The 24,232-nt window shown below is 37.6% G+C and overlaps 1 protein-coding gene across 5 annotated transcripts in view; it reads left to right on the plus strand.

Moving 5' to 3' along the window:
- The window catches only part of TCF12 (transcription factor 12), a 151,166-nt gene that overhangs the window by 18,785 nt on the left and 108,149 nt on the right, over nucleotides 1-24,232 (plus strand). For all 5 annotated transcript variants that reach the window (XM_042824408.1, XM_042824409.1, XM_042824410.1 and 2 more), the window contains exons 3-4: nucleotides 18,380-18,453; nucleotides 21,465-21,533. In XM_042824408.1, the coding sequence (XP_042680342.1) occupies nucleotides 18,380-18,453; nucleotides 21,465-21,533 (143 nt within the window). The remainder of the gene's footprint in view (nucleotides 1-18,379; nucleotides 18,454-21,464; nucleotides 21,534-24,232) is intronic.

Below are 24,232 nucleotides of genomic sequence, written 5' to 3' on the forward strand. Positions count from 1 at the left end.
AGCAACATTATCCCTATTTTAGTTTATCCTCCTTAGCATTCTGTGCACCTAGCGCATGCGTAGAGACCTCTGATACCTCTTTTAAATAAAATGGATTTTTTTCAGTGTTTTTATTGTTTGGGATTTGGAGTCCTTAACTGAAGTTAACATAATCGAAGCTTTGAATGGATGGGCAACCAGATGTGAAATTAGATGATGGTGGCTTTGTTTTACATCTTCAAAGTAATTTTCATTTCTTTAAGCCTGAAGATGATTCATGGTGAGGTATTGAGGAAAGCAGCATTTATTGTATGCTGAAGTACAGCTATTTTAATGTAAATTCAGTTATTGAATCTCACTAACAGTAATGAGTAAGTAGGATATCAGTAGAACAGTTGATATGCTGTTTCTCCTTGCTGCTGACAAATCTGTCGTGAGGAATAGCAGTCATTATTAGTCTACATTATCTTCTGTAGGATTGTTTTTGGAGGGATGCAAATGATGATAAAGTGTTAGTACATTTGTGATAGGGGTGGGCTAAGCATGCTGAATGGTGAGAAAAAGCGTGGAACAGTTTCCATGATACACTGATCCACTCAAGTACTTACTGTCGTATATTGGTAAAGAAGCTTGTGTAGTGGAAGTGCAGGGATGGTGTGTTTTAGTTTTTCCCCTTTTTTTATTGCTATTACTAAATACATGAATGGGTGCTGTTCTTTTTTACCTTATATTGCCAGCCTGCTTTTCCCACAGATCATAATACCTCTTTTTTTTCACTGCTTTCAAGGAAAATAAACCAGTCTGTGCTGGGTCTAACGAGCAGATAATATTATTGATTATTTTTTTTAAGAGTATTTGACATGACATTCTAACTGCATGATAATACTCTAATATGCTGTCATTTTGAAAAGCCAGATATGTTGGGAGAGATAATATTCTCTACTTGATAAGCTTTGTGTTGTACATGTTAGATGTATACCTTTTACATGGATCATAGTTGCACATCTGATCTCCCCTGAAACTAGTGAATTGAAAACATAATTGGTGTAAAGTTTTCTGATATGTCAAAAATACTCTATTCTGTTGGTGTTTCAGGTGCTAAGCTTTGTCACAATGCCTTCATTATAAGCTTAGATTGGTCTTCTGGATTGTATGTAGTCATCAGGCTTTACATTTCATTTATAGAAAATGCTTATAAGTACCTTGTAATGTACTGTAATCTTATTAGGTCAAGTTGGTGGTGTTTTGCATTAGATTTGTTCCTTGGTTCTCTTCACACTGCAGACTAGCTGATCATAAATGACTTATTGATTTTAAGAGAAATAAAGATGCAACTAAATATCGTATTTTTATAAAAGCTTTGAAAGTATACTGCTTTTGTATTTGGTGTTGTCCACAAATTAATGTATTTACAGCACCTTACTCTTAGTTATATTTACTTTTGAATTAAATATTCTGGGGAGTGTTTCACTTCCATGTAAAAATGTTTTGTAGAGTAATATCAGTATTTTCAAGGGTAGAAACAAAGAAGTTTAACTACGGTTTTCATTTGATTACTTTTCACTTACTTACTTGAGACTTTTCTGTAAAGCTTTCCCTAACAGTTCTTGACATTGGAACCTCAAGGCATGGAGCCAGCATGTGCAATCTCAAACAAGTGGACCCGGCGTTCGAATCCCAGCCTGCTTGCTTGAGGAGGCATTTTGCTCAAATCCTTAGGGGAATGTTGACCTTGTCCGCTTCAAGAAATAGCACCTGCTGGCTAACCAGGAGGGGCAGTGGATGAATTTGGATGAGAGTAGCTTGGCCTTGATAGGCTGCGATACCAAGTGTGGGGTGATGAGTGCTGAAGAAGTTCTTGACTCAAAGATTGGGTAGAAAACAAGTAGAAATGAAGATGGTGGGGAGAAAAGCGCTGTTTTGATCTGTGCCTGATGTTCTTTATCCAGGTTTTGGCCCTCAGCATAATCTTCCTTGGTGTTCCCTGTTTCTCATTTCTTCCTTAGACTGTGCTGCAGGGTGTGTGGACCGCTTCTGTGCAAATGTAGTGTCTCGAGTGGGTGATATTAATTAAAACAAAGCAACGTTAACTTAATTATTTTGAAGGAAGTTATTACTTTTATAAAGCAGCCTAGTGTGAAGGAATCTCAGTAATAATTTAAGTAGTTTTTAGTTTGGTGGAATGAAAGTAGACCAAGAAGAAACTGATTTTTATTTGCAAGGTCAGTATATAAAATGCTATTCACAGCTTTTCATCTCAGTTTGTAGTTTTATGGTCTGTGTATTTAATGAAAAGCATTATGTTTAGTAGGAAGCAGCGATGAGATTTCATGCTGTCATTTCCAGAAGATGCTAATACAATACAAAGCCCGTGTTTTTGTTTTAGCTGGATATACATAGGCTTAATCTGTTGTGCTGTTTTGAGCTGAGAGTTAAAAACACACGGGGCTGTGTTTCCCTTCCTTCCTTCACCAAAGAAAGCTTTGGATGTCAAAGAACAGGCTGTATTGAAGAGAAAGGCATTAGGTTTGGGCCTGCATACAGGTCCAAACAGCGTTTTTGTTTCTTTTCTAAAATAAGCTACTGAGTTACTGAGTGTTAAATTTTGTACTGCATTTAGAGGGGTAAATTGCTTATAATTCTAGAAGCACTGATCCTGATAGGAAAGGATGATAATTAGTTTCTAATATGGACAGAATTGCTGTTATTAGCTGTGCTCCACATGTTTGCCTTCCCTGTGGCATTCCTTGGGGTGCAGCAGATGGATGAACAAGGGGCAGAGGTAATGTGTGCCATGATCGGCTGCTGCTTTCCCCCAGGGATACTTACAGAATGCTGATCTCTTTTTTTTCTTTTTTCCCTTTTTCAGCAACTTTTCTGAGATGTATTAGAATTAGTCTGATGTATTTCTGTATATAATATGTAGTTTCTATATAATCCATAAATTCAAGCATTTACCATTAATCTATTAGCTTCTTATAAAAGAAAAAGTAGACTTCTGCTTGAGTACTGGTATCTTAAATCTTACAAGGTCAGTGTCATGCTTAAATACTTTTCGTCTTTCTTTATGGCTATGGAATTCTTGGTCTGATGTTGCTTGGTGCTGTTACCTGAGCTCTTTAATTCTATCCAATGTCTGCTGGAGTTTTCCTTTTTATGCTCTTATTTTAAAGAGAAGCTGAGGTTGTGTGTGAGGTGTTGTTTTTTTTTTTTTTTTTTTTTTTTAAACTATTATCATAGTAGATTTTTTTTAAATTCTCTTAAGGTCACATCTATTCAAGGTAGAAATATAGACCACCTCTTCTGTTTGCTGTCCAGAAAAGGAGTCTTGCTTGGGCAGGAATGCCTGCAGGCTGACTTTTCCCACCTGGTGGCACAGCTGTGGGCAGGGGGCTGGCAGGAGCTCTGTGTGCTGGGGCTGCTGGGGCTGTGTGGAGGAAAATGTGCCGCTGGAACCGTACCACTGAGTGCTGGCTGGGATGCTGGAGGGGAAGGAGGAGGCAGGGATACCGATAGTGTGCAGATAGCTTTAGTTTGTGAACTTATATCCACGAGTATCGTCAAGACCGTCTTTATTGTCTTATATATGTTTTCATTCGTGTTTCCCAACAAAAATGCTACAGTGAATATCTAAAAAGCAATGATAGTAGCATATATCAGTGTACATGTCCGTTGACAGTACCAAGTCCACATAATTGTTAAGTCTCTTGAGCTATGTGTGGTGATTTATTGTCTGCCCTTCAGTCAAAAGGAACATGCCTCACATGTCTTTTTCAGGCAGAGCTTTAACAGAACAGGAGCTGCTCATATCTTCCATGCTGGGGTATCACTTGCTAGGGTAGAGAGGTACTCATCTTTGTAAAGGAGCCCCAGGGACTAGTTCTGATCACTGTTGTGGGTGTTATTCAGTGGAAGATTATAGTTCTTACTTGCTATTAGATGATGCTTGTATCTTGGGTTTTTCAAGCAGTTCAGTAGTTTCCTCTGAGAAGCAAAGTCTGAGCTTTGTGATCTGGTTGTGATCTAGTGGACAAGATTAAATCTTTACCTTCTGAAGTGCATGGTGTTAATGCCTAACTGATTTTTGAAAACACTTTTGAATTCTAAAGTGAAGTTTCAGTTTCGTAACTTAAAATTGAGTGTCTGCTTCTTGATTCAAGAAGCCATAACATCTGAAACGTCTGGGTCAGCACAGCAGAAACGTAAGCAAAAGGAACAAATCAGATTTCATGTAGCAGATGATTTCTATGCTAGTTTTACTCAAATATTACTCCTTTGATGAATATTGTTGGTTTTTGTTTGTTGATGTTTGTTTTAGAGATTTTCGTGTGCCTTCATGTCATAATAATCAGAGCAAAATCATTTCTGTGCTATTTGTCAGAAGGATGGGGAAGAATCCATGAATGTGTGGATGCTTTGTATTATCGTCTCTCCAACAGATAATGAAGTTGTGGCTTGTCCTAAATAGCAAATTTGACATATTCTGTTTCATTTTTGCTGGTACACTTTTAGAATACTGACCTGTGCAGGTGGTTTGTTCTTCCTCTGTAGTCTGCTGGTGACCTTGGATTACTTTCATTTCATTTACTTTTCAAATGCAGTGTGTGCTGCAGACCATCCTTTCAAATTAGGCTGGTACCACCAAGAGACGAAGAAAAAGTGAGTGAAAAGCTTGCTGGAGCTGTTGGCTCTCTCTTTCCCTGAATCTCTCCATGTATGTTCCCTGCCACCCCAAGCAGTTCTTGGGGCTATAACTGTATTTGTGATCACTGCTTTCAAGTAGAGTAATTAAATCAAATGCATTCCGTAATTTAAGAATGTTTATGAAGTTCATTTCTGTATTTGTTCTCCAGACTTTTTGTTGCTATGTATGCAGTACTACGTATTGCAGCTTTTTGGTTAACTCCTGTGTTCTGCAGATTATTCGTCTTCTTTTTCATATCTGTGCTTATCTGTGCTGTGAGTTGCTTGATGTGAGTGAGGTGGTTTGCAGCTCCCAGGCTGCTGTAAACAGCGGAGCTAACCAGTCCTGGCTGCAGTCTGGAAGCTTAACTGTGTTAAGATTGCTGCAGTTGCAGACTAATTTTGGAGCTATTTTAAAAATGGCTGATTTTAAGCTGTGCTAATTGTAATAATAAGAGTTTTCTTAGACCGAATGTTGAGTCTGATGGACTTGTTTGGGATACAGATGTTTCCTTCTCTTCTTGTTTCTCTGTCTTCTATTCAGCAGAAAATTAAATAGGATTTAGCAAAATTCTTGTAAATATTGTGTTAGAATGAGGGATGTGGGTCAGCTGCTACTTGAAATCATGTGAGGTACGACATCTCATCTGAGTGTTCTGTTACTCGTCTGTGACTAGCATTGTAGGTGGCATTATTCTGGGTTCAATCACTGAGTAAGGAATTTGGGCTTCAAATGTATTTTGTTGCTAGTGGAAGATAGATGAAGTGGCTTAGCTTCAACTGTATTCTTGTGGTCTTTTCTGAACTCTTTCACTGTAGAGCCAGCATTCAGCAGTTTAGAAGTCTTGTTTGACTGAAATTCTGTAGGGATCGGGTATACTAGACTCTTCAAATTTGGAGAAGACTGAAAACCCTGACTAGTTCTGGATCTGCAAACAGATCTGAAGAGGTCTGCCATTTGTGAGGTTTCAGTTCACTTTGAACTCTCTTTAATAGACAGTAGGGATAGGTTGTTTCTCTCTGCTGTCTTCTATATGTTATTACGTAGTCTTTTAAATACAATATCTCATTGCATTTTTTATTTCGTATTTTCCACTTTTTTTTTTTTCCCATTGTGAATTCATTAATAAGACAATATTATATTTTTAATCCTTCAGGAAAATGATGGCTGGGCTAAGGTGATCTTAGGGACTGATGCATACTCACTGTTATGATTTCTTGGTGATTGGTTGATATCAACTGGCAATATTTAAAAGTTCAACACCAAAATTGAAAATGTAAGCGTAAGTGGCTTCAAATGTGCTTGTTGCTTTTCTAAGTGGAACCATGCCAGGAATAAAATCCTGAAGATAGCCTGTATTCTAATGCAGTTTCTAATACTGAAGCTGATGTTGTAATGAATGAGTTGTGCATGTGTGTATGCACAAGTGAGTATAGACATGTTTCCTTCCCTTTAAGCTTTACATCCTAAGAGGTGTGTAATCAAGTAGAGTAAAATTGCTGCTAAAGTTTTTGTGCTTGAATTTTTCCATTTATTTAATGTGTAGACTGTAAGATGTCTTGAAGAGCACATGTTTAATTCATCGGGCTTTCATATCACTTGTGAAAACTCTAAAGTCCCTGTGACATGTTGGTGTGGCTGTCTGAGGGAAATCCTGTGTGGGTCTGTGGAAAGGCATGAAAGGACACAGTCATCATCCACTGTAGACCCTCAGTTGTGTGAGCAACTTCATGTCTGTGTGCATTAAGGTGAAGAGGGGGAACGGCTGTTTACAAGGGTGGATAGTGACAGGACAAGGGGAAATGGTTTTAAACTGGGACAGGGGAGGATTAGGTTGGATATTAGGAGGAAGTTTTTCACACAGAGGGTGGGGTGGTGAAGCACTGGAACAGGCTGCCCAAGGAGGTTGTGGATGCCCCATCCCTGGAGGCATTCAAGGCCAGGCTGGATGTGGCTCTGGGCAGCCTGGTCTGCTGGTTGGTGACCCTGCACATAGCAGGGAGTTGAAACCAGATGGTCATTATGGTCCCTTTCAACCCAGGCCATTCTATGAAGAGTGTTCAGTTATGAGTTCACTTCATTTTACAAGTATCCCTTCATTTTCCTAAAAGAATGTGTGCCTAAAAGATTATGCTCTGCATGATTTAGTTCCTGTGAAAGCTTTATTTTTGAAGCTATATATGGTAGCTGTTTGGATCATCTGTTATGTGAGTGAATCTTCAGAATGCTGTCTTGTATCTGGGAGAGCAACTCACTGTTTTCTGGATTTCTCTCAGTAATCATTCATGTGTCTCTCCACGCTGTACTTTTGATGCTTTGCTTCCCTCTGAACTGCAGGACAGTTTTAAGTGGTAGTGCACTGGAAGGTAATAATGCCTTTGTGATTAGCATGTAGTGATGTATTTCCCATACACAAAGCTGTGGCTGTCTTTTTCAAGGTGGCACAAATATTTTTTCTTTTTTTTCTATTCTGAGCATTTAACAGAATGTGATCAGTTTGTGCTGTGTTAAAATTATCTGATAATCCTTGTAAATGGCGACATCAGTGACTTAGTAAAAGCTGTACACTTGCACAGATCTCATCCAGTAGAGTGCTGGAGAATGAAAAAGTGAAGTCTGAAAGCTGTTGCCTAATGTGAAAGCAATAAAATAAAGAGAACTGAGTACGGAATTTAAGGCCAAGAAAACTTAAACTTGAAGTCACCACCTGGAGAGGTGATTTGTTTAAATTGGTTTGTTTTGGCAATACTTAGATCATAAAACACAACAGAGAAAATGGGCTACAGTAATTTATAAATGCCACTTATTTGGCACATGGAGCCTAAGATGTGTTTTGACTAAAATTAAAAATGTACTTAAATTTTTAAGTGAGGTGCCTTTTTGTCTTTAATTATGGAATAAGTGAGGAAAGGGAAATTCTTAGTTTTGGTTGCCTTTTACTCCAAACTTTAAATTTTGGCTAAAATTCTGCCAGGTGAACATAGCTGTGCTGAACTTAGTGATAATGTTTCTACCCTAACACAAGCAGTTCGGATATTGTTAAGGTTTTTCTGGGTGGTACAGAGAATTGATATAATTTAAGCATGCGTTTAGTTAATTTCTGACATTCTGGCATAGTATGAGTGGTCCAATATAAAGCTAGTATTCTGAAGCAGACTACAGAAATGTGTGCATCACTCCACAGTGATGTCTTCCCACACATCCCACCTCAAGAAACCACTGATTTTAAATAACTCTAGGTAGTTGTACTCATAGCTGGCAAATGCTGGAAGTGCTGGGCTTGTTTCCCTGGACCTTTGTGCAACCCTGACTTTGGCCTTGCCTTGTTTCTATGCTCTCTTCCCTTCCTTTCTGCCAAACACTGGTGTTCCTCCAGCCCTGTGGTGAGATGCATCTGTGAGCTCATCTGGCCAGAAACCAGGAAGGCTTTTCTTTATGATTTTGTTTTCTACTAGCTGCTTCTTGAACTGGTTTGCTGCAGGGCCCTCAGTTGTTGGTAGGCCGGCTGCTGTTTGCATGCACATGACCTGACTCATAAGTTCTACTGTGGCAATGGTCGTGCTATCAAAATCCCTTGTGAGATGCTGGTAAACGTTACTGTTTGGAGGCTTACTTTGCATGAGGAGGTTGCATGTTAATTAATATTAATTGCACATTGGCTAAGAGGTCTGGTTGGGATCTGTGCTTAGAAGGTCGTTGGTTACTTGCTTTCTGCAGTGCTGTGGAATTGCAGTTTTTTAATATCCTCTCCATTCTCGTTCTTACATGTAAAATTAAAGTGTGCAGTATTTGTCTTGATTTTAATGTAAGGCCATTAGTTTCTGTGTTCTCATTAAATATCCCTAGAAATCTGGTATTAATTTTGAGGTGTAAGCTTTATAGAAATCAAGTCATGGGAATGTTTATGGCCGTATAGAATGAAAGGCTTTTAAAACATTCTGGCAAGAGGAAGTTAAGAAAATAATTAGTTATTGATTGCTACCTGTGTTTTGACTAGAAAATATTCAAGTTAATATTTTGAAGTGTTTAATGTTGTGCTGTTATAGTAGGAAGGATAATTACCAGATAAGGATGCATTTCCCTGTAGAAAGACTGTCAATGGCATTTTATTGGCTTTCAGCATTTTCCAGCTATAACCTCCAGAACTGCTGTAACAGCATACCTGGAGAAGCTGCAGCAAAACTTTTGTTCGTTCAAAGTGCAATTTGTCCTCATTTAAAAGAAAAAAAAAAAATGTTCCAGTGTTGGTGTTAGAAAGTTAGAAAGAAAGGCGATTTAGAGGTGAGTTACCTGAGTGTAAATTCCAGGTCTGACTTTTCCATCGAAGTTCTGAAACGTGTGCATTTGACTTCTGCAGTGCATTTCATTAACAGTGTTTTAGCTCACGTAACACTTTTTACAAGAAAAGCATTGAAAACTCACATTTCCATAAGAAGTGTGATATTTAGGATTTAAACAATGGAGAAATGCTGTACAGTCCAGCCAATCTATGAAGTATTGAATGAAAAGCTACGAGGAGAAATGGGAGAGCAGCAGTAAAGTCTTTAGAGAGGAGGGGAAAAAAGATTTTTCTTCTGAATAAGGAATAAAGTTGGAGGAATCTCAACTTCTTTGCTAGTAAATGTAGTTATTTCTGGAATCATATCACCATATTCAGATCCTGTGAGATTTTGGAGTTATTTCCTGGAATAGGAAAACAGCTAATTTATATAGTTAGTGTGTAATTGATGTAATTATTTTTTGTCATTTAAATACCACAATGCTTAACAAGGAGTTCTGACTGCTCTAGAAATCTTAGTTCTGTGTTCTGTGCCTCCGAAGGTATAATTTTTGTAGGTAATCTGTCCAGATTTATAAATTGTAGCTTTTAAATGTTAAGATAGGAATGATACTGAAATGCAGCAGAGGTCAGTAGGCAAGTTAATGACTGTTGCTTACGAAGAAGGAGTCCAGTTTATGCAGCAAGGAGTGGAGTTCAGCGTCTGCTTGTGCAGATGCAATGATATCTCTGAAATTTGAAGTCAGATTTCTCTCCTTTGTCAGGTAAAGTCCCATTTACTTGCTATATGATGTTCCAGAATAGCAGTAAAAACTTCTGTCTGAAAAGTAGTTGGAAGAAGAGTAAGTTTTCATGTGGAGGAAAGAAAAAGTGTTGTTGTTGTTGTTGCTGTTATGGTTGGTTGGTGTCTGAGGCCCCTGCTGGCAGCGCAGGCTGTTGCCAGATATTCATAGTTGGTTCGCACTGGATTCAGACTATGATTTCTGGAAGTAATGGAATTACTGAGTTGCTGGCTTTGGCTTCTGCAGAAGGAGAACATCTGGCAAGAGTTTTACTGCATTCCAGGTAGCTTATAGAGGAGGAGGTGCTAGGACAAAATCCATACTGGAAAAAATTTTTGATGCTGTAGGGCAGTGCTGACTTAGCTGAAATGCAGGTCTGTAAATGCAGGAATGGATCCCTCTTGAAAACTTGGTGTCTCCTTTCTGATCCTATATGCTATACTTAAAGCTCAAAATCTTGACTCAGTAGCATGCAATTTTTTTCATCTGATGCTTTATTTTTCCTTAGGTTCCCCTACATAAATTCAAAAAGCGTGATGTTTCTTGTAAATGTCAGTATTTTTTCATCTTGATTTTTTTTTTTTTTTTTTTGACTCTTAAATTGTTTGTTCTATTAGAAGGTCTCTTTTTTTGTCCAAAGATTGGATTGTTATTTCATTAATGGCATTCTCATTATCAGCAAGGCACTTCTAATTTGTTGCAGCTGGATAATTTAAATTATATTTTAATTGCATTTCTGTCAAGATGTGTGGCAGCCATCTATACTATGAAATAATAGTGACCTCAGATTGATCTCAGAGCATGTACTGCTGCAAGAAGGGCTGCTTTACTACTTGTGTTTGTGACCGTGTCCATTAATTGGGAAGTTTTCAAGAGGATCCAGGTTTTTTGGATGCTGTGTGCTTCAGTGAGTGACTGCAAGTACTTAACCTTTTTAGACAGGCTAGACAAAGCTGTTGCACTTGAAGTGTGTTCTTTGCTCTTTGGAGTTAACATCTCAGTTACACGCCGGGTAACTCAGATTGTTTTATGTTCTGCTGTGCCAATGGGCAGTTTTGGGAAATGCAGCACAACTGGTAACAGTAGCTGTCAACTGTGAGACTATTTGAATATTTTTGGCCTGGTGTGTGCTGTCTTGTGACACTGGTCTTGATTTGGTTTATATATAAATACATGTATTTTAAAGGGTGTGTGGTTATATAAAGCTGTTGAGTCATAACTGAAGTAACCACAGGAAAAATTGCCAGTAGAATGGATTATTATGATAGATAATATTTTAGGGTTGAAACTTGCCCATTAGAGCTGCTCCATCTGATACTTTGTGGTTTGGTACGGGAGGAGAATAAGCAGCCTGATGCCATGTAATAGCGGTGTAACTGTGGGTGTTTGCATGTCAATGTCGGCTCTGGGTTCTGTCCCCACTGAAGATTTGATCTCTGTGTTGGTTTGCTCTGTGCACGTTTGTAGCCAGGGAATTTCCAAAGCATACTCTGTGTTTACAAACTTGTAAATATTATATTACGTGATACAGTCTGTCAAGATTAGAGTTTTAATTGTTTTCAGGTTTTTAAACTGAAATTGAATGGAAGAATGATATAAAGACTTACTGTAGAGTGAATGGTGATATTCATCTTTAGGGACAAAGAATGGCTTTACTGCAGTTCCCTGAGCACCTCTCTGGCTTCGTAAGGGAATTCCATTTATTGCTCACTGATTTAAATGCTATTGTTTATAGCTTTTCCTATTATCTTATGTTTGTGATGTTTGAATAAACACAAATGCATGTTTTACTTATTGTGTATTAAGTAGCTTATTGTAAATATGCTCTTCTTTGACCTGAACCAGATGCCTTTTTCTTTTTTTTTTTTTTTTTGCTAGGCAAGATAAGTGTAGCAGTGTGTGATTTTCTGTTATAGGACAGTCTGCATAGGAACCGACAGTTCCAATGCTGAGCAGGTTGTATTGCATTCAAAGTGTCCAGGCCATGTCAGGGCATTTGGTTTGTTTAGTGATGTGATTTTTGAGTTTAGGAAGCATGGAATATGAAGGAAGAAAAGTAGAGAACTTCTGAGTGCTGCTGTTACAGGAAGAGCCTAACCTTCTTTGTAGAGGATGCATAGCCTTATTATAGGGAATTATTAGATTTTTTTGTGAAATTAAGTTAAAAGTAATAATGGCCTCCCTCACCCTTTCCAACCAAATCATGTTAGGTACTGAGTGGGTGAAGAAATGTAAAACATTCCTGATAAGTGACGCAGGAGCTGTGTTGCTGGTACTGACTTATGAAGTTAATAAACACTGCTAAAATAAATGAAAGCTTTCAACCAGTTTTCCTGAACCAGCATGATTTTTTTTTTCCTATTTTTTTCTGACTTTATACAATGCATATATTTTGTTGTGTTAGCAAAAGTTCAAGTGTACACCTTGACTTTGTCTTCAGACCTGAGAATGTGCTGTTCTTGCAAATCATTCTCTCTATGAAGGTACAGTTTTTAAACAGCTTTCCATAAAGAGAATTCAAGTTGCTGATACTTCTTAAGCTATGACTAATTTTTAACATCTGTCAGTACTACTTTTGGTCCAAGTTTTGGTAATTGCTGGACTTGCTGTACTTTACTCTCATCTGGTTAAGTTTGGTTCCCCTGAAGTTTTAATTTTGAATGCTTATTCTGGGGATGGAAAATAACTTGATGTAGCTTTTTTTAGCACTTACTCTTAAAATTATTGTCACAGTAACTTGTATAGCAGGGTTTTTTTCTTTGCTGAGTAAAGTAACCATAAGATTCCTCAGAATAAACAGTGTTTTAAAAATGCGGTGAATTTTCTTATAAACACTGAAGATTAGCAGTAGTATTGCAAACTGATCTTACAAATATTTGTAATACGCATAAATGAAAGTATTGTGAGTAATAAACGAAGTAAGCGACGTCTGTTCATGGTGGTGTTGGTCTTTGTGTGCTTCGTTGTGCTTTTGGAGTTCTGCCACACAAGGCTGGTGGTTAACCCCGGGCAGGTAGGAGAGGATACTGAGACAGGTAAGCATAGGAGAATCCTGCTTCTGGACCACTAAGGCATGGGTGTTCAGTCTCGGGCTCTGTGGCTCAGTGCCCTGAGGTCGTGCAGTTTAATACAATTAACCCAGGAAATTTCCAGAGGGAACTGTGGAGTCTAGAGTTAGTACCAGATTTTGATTCAGAGTAGTTTTTACTACCACTTCTGTTAGTCTTCTCTGGAGCAGAAGGTATGAAAGGGGATACTCTGCTCTTCCTGTGAGGGCTTTACTAAGCAGAAATACTGGCAGTTCTGTTACCAGTGGGGACTTTTCCTTTTTGATTCAGAGAGATGGGGAGAATGAAGAATGGCAGGACCTGATCAGGCAAGCCACGCTTTGATCAAAACAAGTTGATGAAAATCTAGCTCTGTTACTCACTGAGTGTGGCTTGTTGTTTGAGCACCTCTCCCACTGACCCAGCAGGCTGGAAGTGATTGAAGCTCTTTGTGAAGAGAGTCACTGACTTCAACTACTGTACTGTGGTGGGGCTTTGTCTTGTTGTTTTTTTTTTTGCCAAGAAATAAAAATCTGAAAATATGTTCTTAGGTCCAGTTGGGGTATTCTTTTTGGTTCTCAGTTCCTGCCAGATCCACTTCCATTTCTGATCCAAACTTCATATCTGTGTGGAATAGCAAAATCAGTATCTTCTGTAAAAATCATGGATTGAGATTTGAAGTTTCTCATGAATATTTTTCATGCTTGAAATGCTTCCACATGCATTTCGTTTTCAAGGCCAGAGGTAGTGAAAAACCTCTCTATTTATAGTGTTTGAAATGAAAGTATTTTGTCTTCTAACTAATTAGTGCTGCATCGGAATTTATCGAAATGGCACTTAAGTGGCTATGCTGTTCATAGCCTGCCTGGGTTTCATTTCTCCTCTCAATTTGATTAATAACTGTAGCTTAGTGTATTTTAATAGCACCACATGACATGTATTGTCAAAGTAGCTTTTGGTTTTAAGTAATTTTTATGGTAATATGTGGAAATACATTTTCTTTGCTTACTAATCTGACTTTGAAAGTCTAAATAATCTATTAACAGAATAAAATCATTTTTAGTCTATTAATAATGTCAAGGCTACCATAAAACGAGAAAGGCTTTCCAGGTTTTGGAATTGTCAGGAAGCAGAGAAGTACTCTCAACATGCTGAAATTTCAAGTACTTAATTTAGATTAGTTTTCTTTCTCAAAGCATGTTTCTCTTTGTGTTGCCTTATCAGAGAGTCCAAAATTATATTTTAGGTTGTGGTCTGTATCATATTTCACAACAGACATATGCAATATGGGGTCTAGTGGTAGATTGATTTGCTTGGGTGTCTAAGATGCAAAATACGATCAATGCTGTTACGGTTTGTGCTCTAGGTATTTTTGCAATTGATTTCAGTTGCTGAGTCCGATCTGAACGAATATCATTATTCTGAAGCAAAATTGGATAAAGAAGCTATAAAAGATAGAAACTCATACCTTGAGTACCTAGTATAACAACATAGAATGTGATTTTTTTGGTCAAAACATTTATTTGATCAGCATCATAGCAGATGGTAACCCTCTAAAGTATATCAACTTGCTTACACAAACATTAGAGCTTCAGTCTCTTGAAATAAGTTTTAAATATGATCTTTGTCTTATACCAGCAGAAAGTGCAACTTTCATTTAAGTTTAATTGCAAAATCCAATTTTTTGTATTAGATCAGCATTTGGAACTACGTATTTGGTATGAATACATATGTTGATGTGGCAGTGCAACAATTTTATCAGCTTTTCTAGAAGAGCTTGAAATGCTCATAGTACCAAGTGACATAAAGCAAAACCTTAAAGTACTTTGAGAATTCAGTTTATAAAGCCAGAAAACACCCTTGTGACTACTTAGCTGAGGCCAGTGAGAATGTTTGGCCTTGCCTGTGGCCCAGCCTGGATCCCACAGCAGGCCGCACTGCCAGGTTCTGGTGCTGCCAGAGCTGCCCCTGTGTGTGGCCACAGGCAGGGAATGTTCCTGTCCTCCTCAGGGACAGGGAATTGCTGTAAGCCAGATCCTGGCCGTGGGCTGCTGGCTGATTCATCTGAAGCAACTGCAGAAATGGCCGAGTTGTTTGTTGGTTGAGCTGTGGTGTATCTGCTTCAGAGGTAACAAACTTCAATCAGGAAATGGACTGATTAGTTGCTTCAGAGCCTTGCTCTCCTCGCTGCTTACTTAGGGGGCAAAAAAAAAGAAAAAAAGGTGAAAAGGATAGAACCTTCTTCTACCTATCTGACTGTGTGTATCTATATATTAGACCTTTACATGTGTTGTTTTCCCCTTTTTTCGGATTATGCAAAGAGGTTGAGTTACTGGAGCCTGTTCCTGTGGTGGGTTGTTCAGTGCCCTACTAATACTTGAAGCTTTTCTGTGCCCTGGAACATCTCTGATGAATTAGTAGATCCTGAGTACCAGACATTGCATTTCCTTGTGCCAAGGAAGTTGCTGAGCTCTCCAGTTCCACTCTGTCTTGTGTCTGTTAGGAAAATGCTTGAGCCCTTCCAAAAGACACTTGCTTTAAGGCTTGTTGAATGTACGTAGGTTGCTCTGAATGTAATGCCTCTTGCCTGTTTCCATGGAAACTGCAACAGATACAGAGAGCACAACAACACTATTTGATAGAGAAAATTCTTGACTACAAAATGCTTTCTCAGCACAGTCACTATCATTATCTGTGCATTTCTGCCAGTGATGAACAAGAGCCTGCACGTTGTGCTTGAAACAGTCTGCATGTATATTCTGAACATGGCTTGTCTTTTTTGTTGATGTCGCCTGAAATGCACCATCTACTGCCTTACTGGGCTCACACCCCCTGTTTGGTCTCTGTAAATATTCAGCAAGCATCAATGAAAGTCAGTGGGGGCCATTTTTTGCATATGGAGGCATTCAGTTCCACATCTTTGGTTCATCCTCACATCCATGTCAGATGCCATTTTGTCAGACTGCCCCTCTGCTGCCATGTGCCACACGGCACCAAAATGTAAAGGGATATTGATGGGAAGGTTCAGCCTCTACTACTGTACCACCAATATCCACCTTCAATATCGTGGGCCAACTTAACAAAATAGGAAGCATTACTTTCAGGGCAGCCCTTGTATATAAACAAGATGACTTGTGTTCTTAGGATTACTGCTTCCTGTTTTAAATCCCTTTACCTCTGGAAGTGTTATCTTACTCTCCTGGTTCATTCATGTGGACAGTGACTTTGTCTATATTAAAGTATGCATTGTTGGTCTGTGCCCAGCCTGCTAGAGTTTCTGTATCTTGCAGCCTTTTTTGTGTGTCTGTTATTGATTGGGGAAAAAAAATAGTAGTGTGAAAACTAGAACAGGTTCCTTCAACACTGCCATCGTGATTTTGTATCTGACTTCCTGGTTGAGAATTCTACACTAACCAGTTCTTAATTCATTTGTTATGTGCTGTGTTGGTCAGGGGGCCAAGTGGCAGCAGGGGTGTATCGTTACAAGTGAAACCAAACCATCACATGTCGGAGTGTTAAGTGTTCTGGGTGTCGTGCATGAGATGCCTCGAGTTAACTATGCAAGCTTTTTTCTAATTTAAATGGACTGCAAACTGTTTAGAAATTAGTTTTCATCCTGCTCTCAAAATGTCGTATTTTGCTTTAGAGCTGTTCCTTTAAACAATTTGCATATTCAGTCGGTGAAATAAAAATCACGGACTTTTAGCTGTACGTGTGCTGATTTAGCAGAACTTAAACGTGCATCCTTATGTCCCACTGACTTCAATTTTTAAGTGAGGAACATGTTTTACTGATATGGGGTCACACGTCTGAACATTCCATGCGTAACCATTATTTACTGACCTGTTTCTTATATAGGTTATCATTATGTACAGCCTTTAAATTTTCACAAACGCTTTGCTTTACAGTAAGATATTTTTCTTTTTTTCCTCCTACTATCTCTTTTGAAATGAAAGCAGTGGAAGACTTGTTATGATAATCAGTGGATTACGAGTGCTGTTGTTTCTGGCAGAAAGGAATCGGTTGTGCCAAAAGATTACTTTTGCCTTTGTCAGTGCCAGCCACGACTTTTTACTCAGCTCCTGGATCAATTACAATAAAACAACAACAACGCTGTCAGCTGCAAAATGCAGCGAATTTCTATAAACTGGTGGCTTGCTATAGTGGTGGATTTTTTGCATTTTCAAAGATTTTCCTCCAGCCTTGAGGATCATTCCCACATACACAAAAGGAGTCTATAGTTTTTGTCTGGGTGTACTTTAATATGCCTTCTGCAGGCTGTCTTTGTTGCAGCAGTAGTTTATAGCTTCATAAAACATGTTCCATAAGGAAATAATGATTACTGTTACTCTGTAGATAGCAATTTACATAGCAGCTTGTATTTTCTTGGTTTTATTTTGTAATGTGGCCAGTCTGAGGTATATGCATGAAAAGTGTTTATTTGCAATATAAAGCTTGGATTTAGGGATGCTTGTGTGAAGTAACATGCACTTAAGTCTTATTTATTAATTGCGACACGTAATTCTTATTTCTAGATTGTGACACTGTAAAGCTTTACAATTTATACCACATGTCATGTAAAGTATGCATGCTATGTGTCAGTATGTGAGAAAAGTCTGGATGAGAAGAAACAAAGTAATTCATTGTGTTTGCATAAAAGTGCCAAAGTGCATCTAGGGTGGAGTTGTCGTCCACCCTAATAAGAAAAATAAGAAGTCTTGCTGTATGTATCAGTCAATGCAATAGTGATATTATCCCATATCAGTAATGTACCATGGCAGGTAGTTGTGTAGCATTGGTTATAAGGCGATTTAACCAATTAACTTCGAATAGAAAATAATTGAAGCAAGTGCAGGCAGTGTACTGTTGGCCAGATATCACACTGGAGATATGCTCTGATACGGTCTTTAAAGCTATCCCTACTTTTTTTTCTTCCCCTTTCTCTTCTGAGCTGTAACCCTGATTTGCATAAAGGGAACTGATTCTAAAAGAACCGTTACAGAATTTTAGAAGATTCCTGTTTTAGGAGAGCAGACATCATGAATCTTTGTGGTGGTTTGGTTGTGTGAGGCTTTTTTTTTGTTTTTTTTTTTTTTTGTAAACCATTGAAATATAAAACAGTCTGTTGCCTTTTTCTCCCTAATGCTAAAATAGCTTGCATGTGAAAACCAAGTAGGGAAAATAATTTCACAGATTTTACAATGCTCAAGCAAGACGTGAGAGCAAAGAGTAGTTAACAAGTACACTATCACAGTATGTGCTGCAATGTTCAGTGCCTAAGTTGCAGGATAAATCATGCTGTGCAGAAAGCCAGGCTAGTGTGGTTGTGCTTGTTTTGTTACTCAAGCTAACTTCATATGAGATTTGTCAGGCTGACTCTGCAGACTGGCAAATCTTGAATTTTTCTACACCCATTTTCAGCAGCTGCAGTTGTCAGAATGAGTAGGTTGCTTTGTAGCCAGCTTTGTTATCAAGGAAGTTCATCTTAAGTTTTTGCTTTTATCCTCATTAAGGATATGGAAGAAACTGTATTTGCATTCAGATTGCAACAGGGAACATTATACTTTTGCTGTTTTTTCTTATAGGTCTCTTCTCTTTTTATTGATAGGTATGGATGAGCGAACAGGTGCTGCGTCCTGGGGAACAAGTGGTCAGCCCAGTCCTTCCTATGAGTCTTCAAGGGTAAGATTCCCATGTTATAACTGATAATAAAAGGTCACGGAACTGTACAGAGAAAATCTGCAGATGATTTGGCAATGATTTTAAGGGGTAAGCTCTTTTAAATAAACAGAATAGCATCTTTCAGAGATTCCAATGACTTTGACATGCTGCAATAGCGATTCAGATTTAAGGCTAAAAAAATATTGCTTTAGTGTTCATGAAAATAATACATAGCTCTATACTTCAATCATGAACATGCATTTTATTTGCCTCGTGGTCAGAAATGCAGATAAAACTCATGATGTTTATTGAGGAGCAAATGTACTGGCAAAGTGTAAGGAGCTCTAGCCTCTCCATTGATGTTAATCAGTTAAGTATGTGCTGTGTCAAGAGAAACTTCACTCTTTAAATGCTTTTCTCCTGTTCCTGTTGTAACTTCATCCACCTCACTATGTGATTGAAAATTTTTTTGATAGCATCTGGTATCTAACAATAATACAGACTTTAAAAAATCCAGCTTACTAGTCAAAAGCAAGCTTTTTCTGTATTAAATCTTTACCTTTCATCTACTCAGTTTTCTTTTTATGAATGCCTACTCTTTGAAGAGACAATGAGATAAATATCTAATGAATTAATTAATAGAAATACCGTGTGTAGCTGATGGCCCCAGTCTGAATCATCTGTTCTGATTTCAGTGCCGTTGAGACAGAGAGCTGTTAATAGCTTTCTCTTGCTGTGGAATGAAGTGGGTGGGCTGCTTGTGCAGCTCATTAGATAATGTTAAAACCTGCACCTGTCTTTGGAGGAGAGACCATTAGAAAGACTTGCTATAAGATCTTAATTTTCCCATTGTTCTTCAGTAAATAGCTAGAATAAATGGATATAAAAATGCTGTGGGATGCGCAAGTGTTTGTGTGCAACATAGAAATTAGATATCCTTATAAAACATCCTATATAACTTCATAAAGACCAGCCTTCAGGTTCTTTAGGTGCCTTTTCCACATCTGGAGTGTCATCTTACAGGATATCTTTCAGTATGCAGTGTTCTTACTGAAAGTGTTCAGTGTTCTAACACTCACTTATGAAGTTGTGGATCAATTTGAATCAATCATAAGACAAACTGACCTCACTATAGAATTTGAATTTGATTCAAGTTTACAACTAGAAAATTAAAACGTAGGCCAAGAGTGGAACCACTAGCAATCATATCATGAAGTTGATAATAAAGGCAAATAGTAAAGCTCTAAAAGAGGTATACCAGAAACTAGAGTTGAAAGAAAACTTCTGTGCTATTTGCTTGTGTAATTAAGAATAGGAAAATGACTGTCAGTATAAATTTATCTTAAGTGCAAGGATTCAGAAGAGGGAAGAAAAATAAACAAGTCCTTATACTTGTCAGGTATCTTCCTACCCTCTGCAGTTCTAATGTTGGACTTAAAATGGTGTATTAAAAAAGCAATGTATTTCTCCTCCCAGCAAACAGTTCTTGCTGAATCATTCTTTATAATAGGACCATTCTAACTACAGACAGTTGGGCTCTAACTAAAAAAAATATATTATAAAGAATTGGTGGACTCCATCCCCAGAATGTTTCTGAAGTACTTCCTATTCTGGCGAAGTACTCAGGACATTTCTCCTGCCTGCAGTTTGGGGTCGTACTGAGGGTTCATTCTGGGGCACCAATTATTTACAGTTGTGATGTTCGATCAATAAATAAATGCAAAAATCTGTATGTTCATTTTTGTTTGAACTGGAATGTTGTTTTAATAGATCTTTCCTAATTTAAGCTAAATGTGTTGTGTTATAAAGGTTTAAAGTTTTAGCAGGATAATATTGTCCTGTTTTTTTTCAGGTAGAGACTTAGAAATTAGTGACATAATTTTATTTCCATTCTTGTATTTGTGGAAGAATTTAATGACTTTAGAGTGCATCATATGAAATCTAGCACAGAGACACACAGAGGTTGCACACAACCTTTCTAGATTTATAAAGTAAAAATGATGTAATCAGGCTCGCCTCTTCCTTCCTTCTGCCAAAATAATGTTCAGCAAGTTTTCATTATTTGGGGAGGAGCAAGAGGGGAATAAAATGGTTTATTTCTTAAACTGTTTGTGTTCACCTGCTCTAGTAGTGTTGAGGTAATAAAGTTTCCTTCACTTCCACAGGAAATTCTTTTTAATATTAAAGGCAACAGAAATTCTGGTGGAGGTGGGAGGGAAGTCCTAAATTGTGACGGCAGGGTCAGAATAATCGCCTTATAGAATCAATGTGAGGTGTACATTTAAAGGGATTCAGGTGGTTTGGCCAATATAAATATAGATTTTTGTCTAGGCCTTCTGTACACTAGAAACTAGATTATAGGAGAGGGGAAAAAACAGGTTTTAGTAGAGCCCTACATCATACATGAAACAATAATGGTTGTCTGGGATGTCATTTAAATAACAGCTTTTTTGCAAAGAAAACTGAATTCCTTTTAAAAGAATGTGTACTGTCTGCATATAAGGTTGTAATTGTTCAGAGGTATAAATCTTCTGAAGAAGAAAAAAATACAAAAGGCATGAATGAAAGAAACCCAAAGCACAAAGGAAATTGTCAATTGTATTGGAATTAGTGGAAAAATACTAGACTTCGTTTATGAGACTAAAGCAAGTTTGCAGGCATATGTTTTGGGTAAGATTTATTGTGTTTTATTCTTCTGTTGTCTTTCAGCTAATGAGGTAATGATGCTACCGGTTCAGAATTTGGCATGTAGATAACCAGATCAAATGACTGTGAGGAAGAGCTAAAAATACAGGGAGAGGCAGTACTGTAGGTATATGGATCACTTTGTGTGATAGCATGGCAAATGGTGCACTTTGCCTTTGATGTCAGTAGATCACGCCTCGTGATGATTAACATCTCAAGTTTAAGTTGGAATTGTCCTACAATTCCGGTTCAGCTTTAATACTTCAAAATCCAGTGCTTTTTTTCCATAATTTTGGTATGGAAAGTTAATCTTGTCCTAACAGTTCTCATTAATTGCTTATTTACAGGAGAATGGCAGTCTTCATGGAAAAAGCTCAGACCTCTCCACAGACATAGAAAAGTTGAAACCGCAAGAGGTACCAATTATTCTTTTTATCTCATGTGCAATTTTGGTACATGCTTTGTTTAATCTTCCTGCTGCTGACGCCTGGGGTTTTTTTCCTTAAGTCATAATACAGCAATGAAATTGGATGAGAGTTCAAATAAGTGGCAAAATTATTTAATTTCCAGAAGTGCATAAACAAAAGCAATTTTTTTGTAATATGGACATAATTAATGGTAGTTAAATACCTGTTACAGATGAGTTATGTTGGTGAAAGACTGGCTGAAGGAGATCTTCCTTTCCTTTCCCTTTTTCCTGCTGAAGTTCTGTTCAGCTTAGTGTAGTTGGTCTGATTGTGTCCAGCAGTAACAATTAAGGAAAAAGTATAAATGCAGGGCAAATATTTTGCCTCCTTTACTGATTTGCGCTCTCTCAACGAAGCCCAGCATTTTTAGGGTTCTGATTTTCTGGACAGAGCCAACCTTTGGAATGTTGTTCTTGTAGCTGCTGTTGGTTTGTTCTCTGGGTGTGCTGTCAGTTTTTCTAACTTCAATTATAATTTTGGCCAAAACAATGGACATTTTGTGGCAAAAATATGGATGTTTGTGTGCTGACAAGTTATTTGTCGGATTTCTACCATGTTCTTCTGTCCTGATTAGTAATGATTAGTTGTTACCTATGTAGTTCATAATTTTTTAATGAACATCTTTATTTTATATGCCAGCTACATGTGTGTCTTCTATCAAAATGAGCAATCATAATCTGTATGTTTCTCCTCCTGTAGTAACTTCTTAGTAGCACTTGGTGCGATACTCTGAATATTTCTGCTTGTTCTGTATGACTTAGAACTGGGTTGATTGCTGCTGCATATGCTAAAGACGAAAGCTATGGCATTAATTTCTGCATGACATAATGATGCTTTCATTTTCTGTTCATTGCTTTCTCATTAGTGAGTCTTGTAACTTTTGACTTTCACTCCAAAGTGATATTGCTTCCAAAAGTAGAAGAAAAATTACCTTAGTATTATTGTATATGCTATACAGTATTTACCACATTGTTTCAACGTGGAATTGATTGTAAAGCATGTTTCTTTAGTGTACAGACAAAACTTCATGCTATTTTATTGCCAATTTCATAGAGAATTTGCTTTGCAATTGTGCACCAATGTTTAGTTAGAATGATTTAAAGTATTTTTTGTTAATAAATGTTATCATCTCTTTTTTTATTCCTCTTGATATATTGATGCAGTTGTTGAACATTGGTCTGAGTACAGCTTTTTTGGGGGAGATAGGGAAAATATATGGGTAACTTTATTTTTACTGTGAAAATGATCTCTGTGTTTGGGGTGGGGCATTTGTATTTTTCCTCTTTTGATCAATAGTTAACTCAAAATCCTTCTCTTATCCCATGACGAGTTTACTTTAAAAGTGTCTGGTAATACCTTATTAAAAGCTAAAATTTTCTATGTAAGTAGTGTTTTGAAGTCTGAGAATCACTACAGATTGAAAAAACCTTGTTTTTTAGTACCTAGCAATGTTAAATACCATCCTAACACTGAAGTATTAGTGGGCACTTGTGCATTTAGAGTTGACTGTGGTGATCTTATACTGGTGAAAAGATATGAATTGAGACACTGGTGCCACCTGTGTGTGACATCTCTTGTGTAGACCACATGTTTTGCTAAGAAGGTGAACCACTTGGAAACAGATCTGTAGTGGAAAATAAGAAAGAGTGTAGGAAAGCCTTGTTTTTAGAGGAGTGGTAATTATCAGGTCAGTGAAATTCTACAACATGCTGATTTCTGCCTGAATCTTGAATGATTATAGTGAAGTTCACATACAAACTGTGTCAATTTTTTTTTTTTTCAGTGACTATCTTGTGATTAATGTATGCAAGCCTTTCCCTTACTGAGTGATGTAGAGCGGAGATGTTTGCATGTGTTGGTAATCCCTTGCATTGGAGGGCTAGCTGTCTCTTGGTGTATGTTGCGGACTTGTAAAGCTGCTTTTTGAGAGCCTTGCTCTACTGAGCTCTGTGAATGCAGCTCAGAGGTACTGAACCAAATAGCAGTCAGCTCTTATGCAGTAGAATGTTGGCCTGTAGCTCTTGGAAGTTTTGTCGTCCTCTTGTGAGATCTTCTTTTGGAAATTCTTGTTTGTTTAGGTAACCTCAACAAGAGGTTGATATAATCACTTCTTTGGGATAACCACTCCTGTTATCTTTTGATTAAAAGTTTTTCTACCGTAGTTTTTACTTCAGTGTAGATGATGGTGGCTTGTATGTTTTGAATAGTAATGCTCTTTGAGGTTTTCTTTCATTGTTTTGATTTTGTTATAACATGTCTTAACAACAACAACAAAAAAATCAAATTAGTTTTTCATCTGTTTAGATTACTGTCTCCTAAAAGAAGCAAATAACAATATTTTCCATTAGGCATTTCCTTGCTGGATTAGTGTGCTTATGCTTTTTTTTTTTTCCTTAATACGCATAACTTAAAAATTGGCATCAATTATCTGAGATGCTTTGTTTTGTAAATCTCTACAGTGGAAGCTTTGAGTATCTTCAAGCATTTATATTGTGATGAGAGCTATGAAGCAGACATTTTGACCTGACTGAACATGGAATCAAGTTTCAGTCTACTTGAAGGTAGAGTTGAACTCTTCCAAGTACCACTGTCAGACTGAGATGATACTGCAGCATCAGTGAGCTAATAAAATAGATTCCTTGTTCAGT

This window comes from Centrocercus urophasianus, unplaced genomic scaffold (genome assembly GCF_019232065.1).
Source record: "Centrocercus urophasianus isolate 14NV4802_14NV808 unplaced genomic scaffold, USGS_Curo_1.0 seq_23, whole genome shotgun sequence".
NCBI lineage: Eukaryota > Metazoa > Chordata > Aves > Galliformes > Phasianidae > Centrocercus > Centrocercus urophasianus.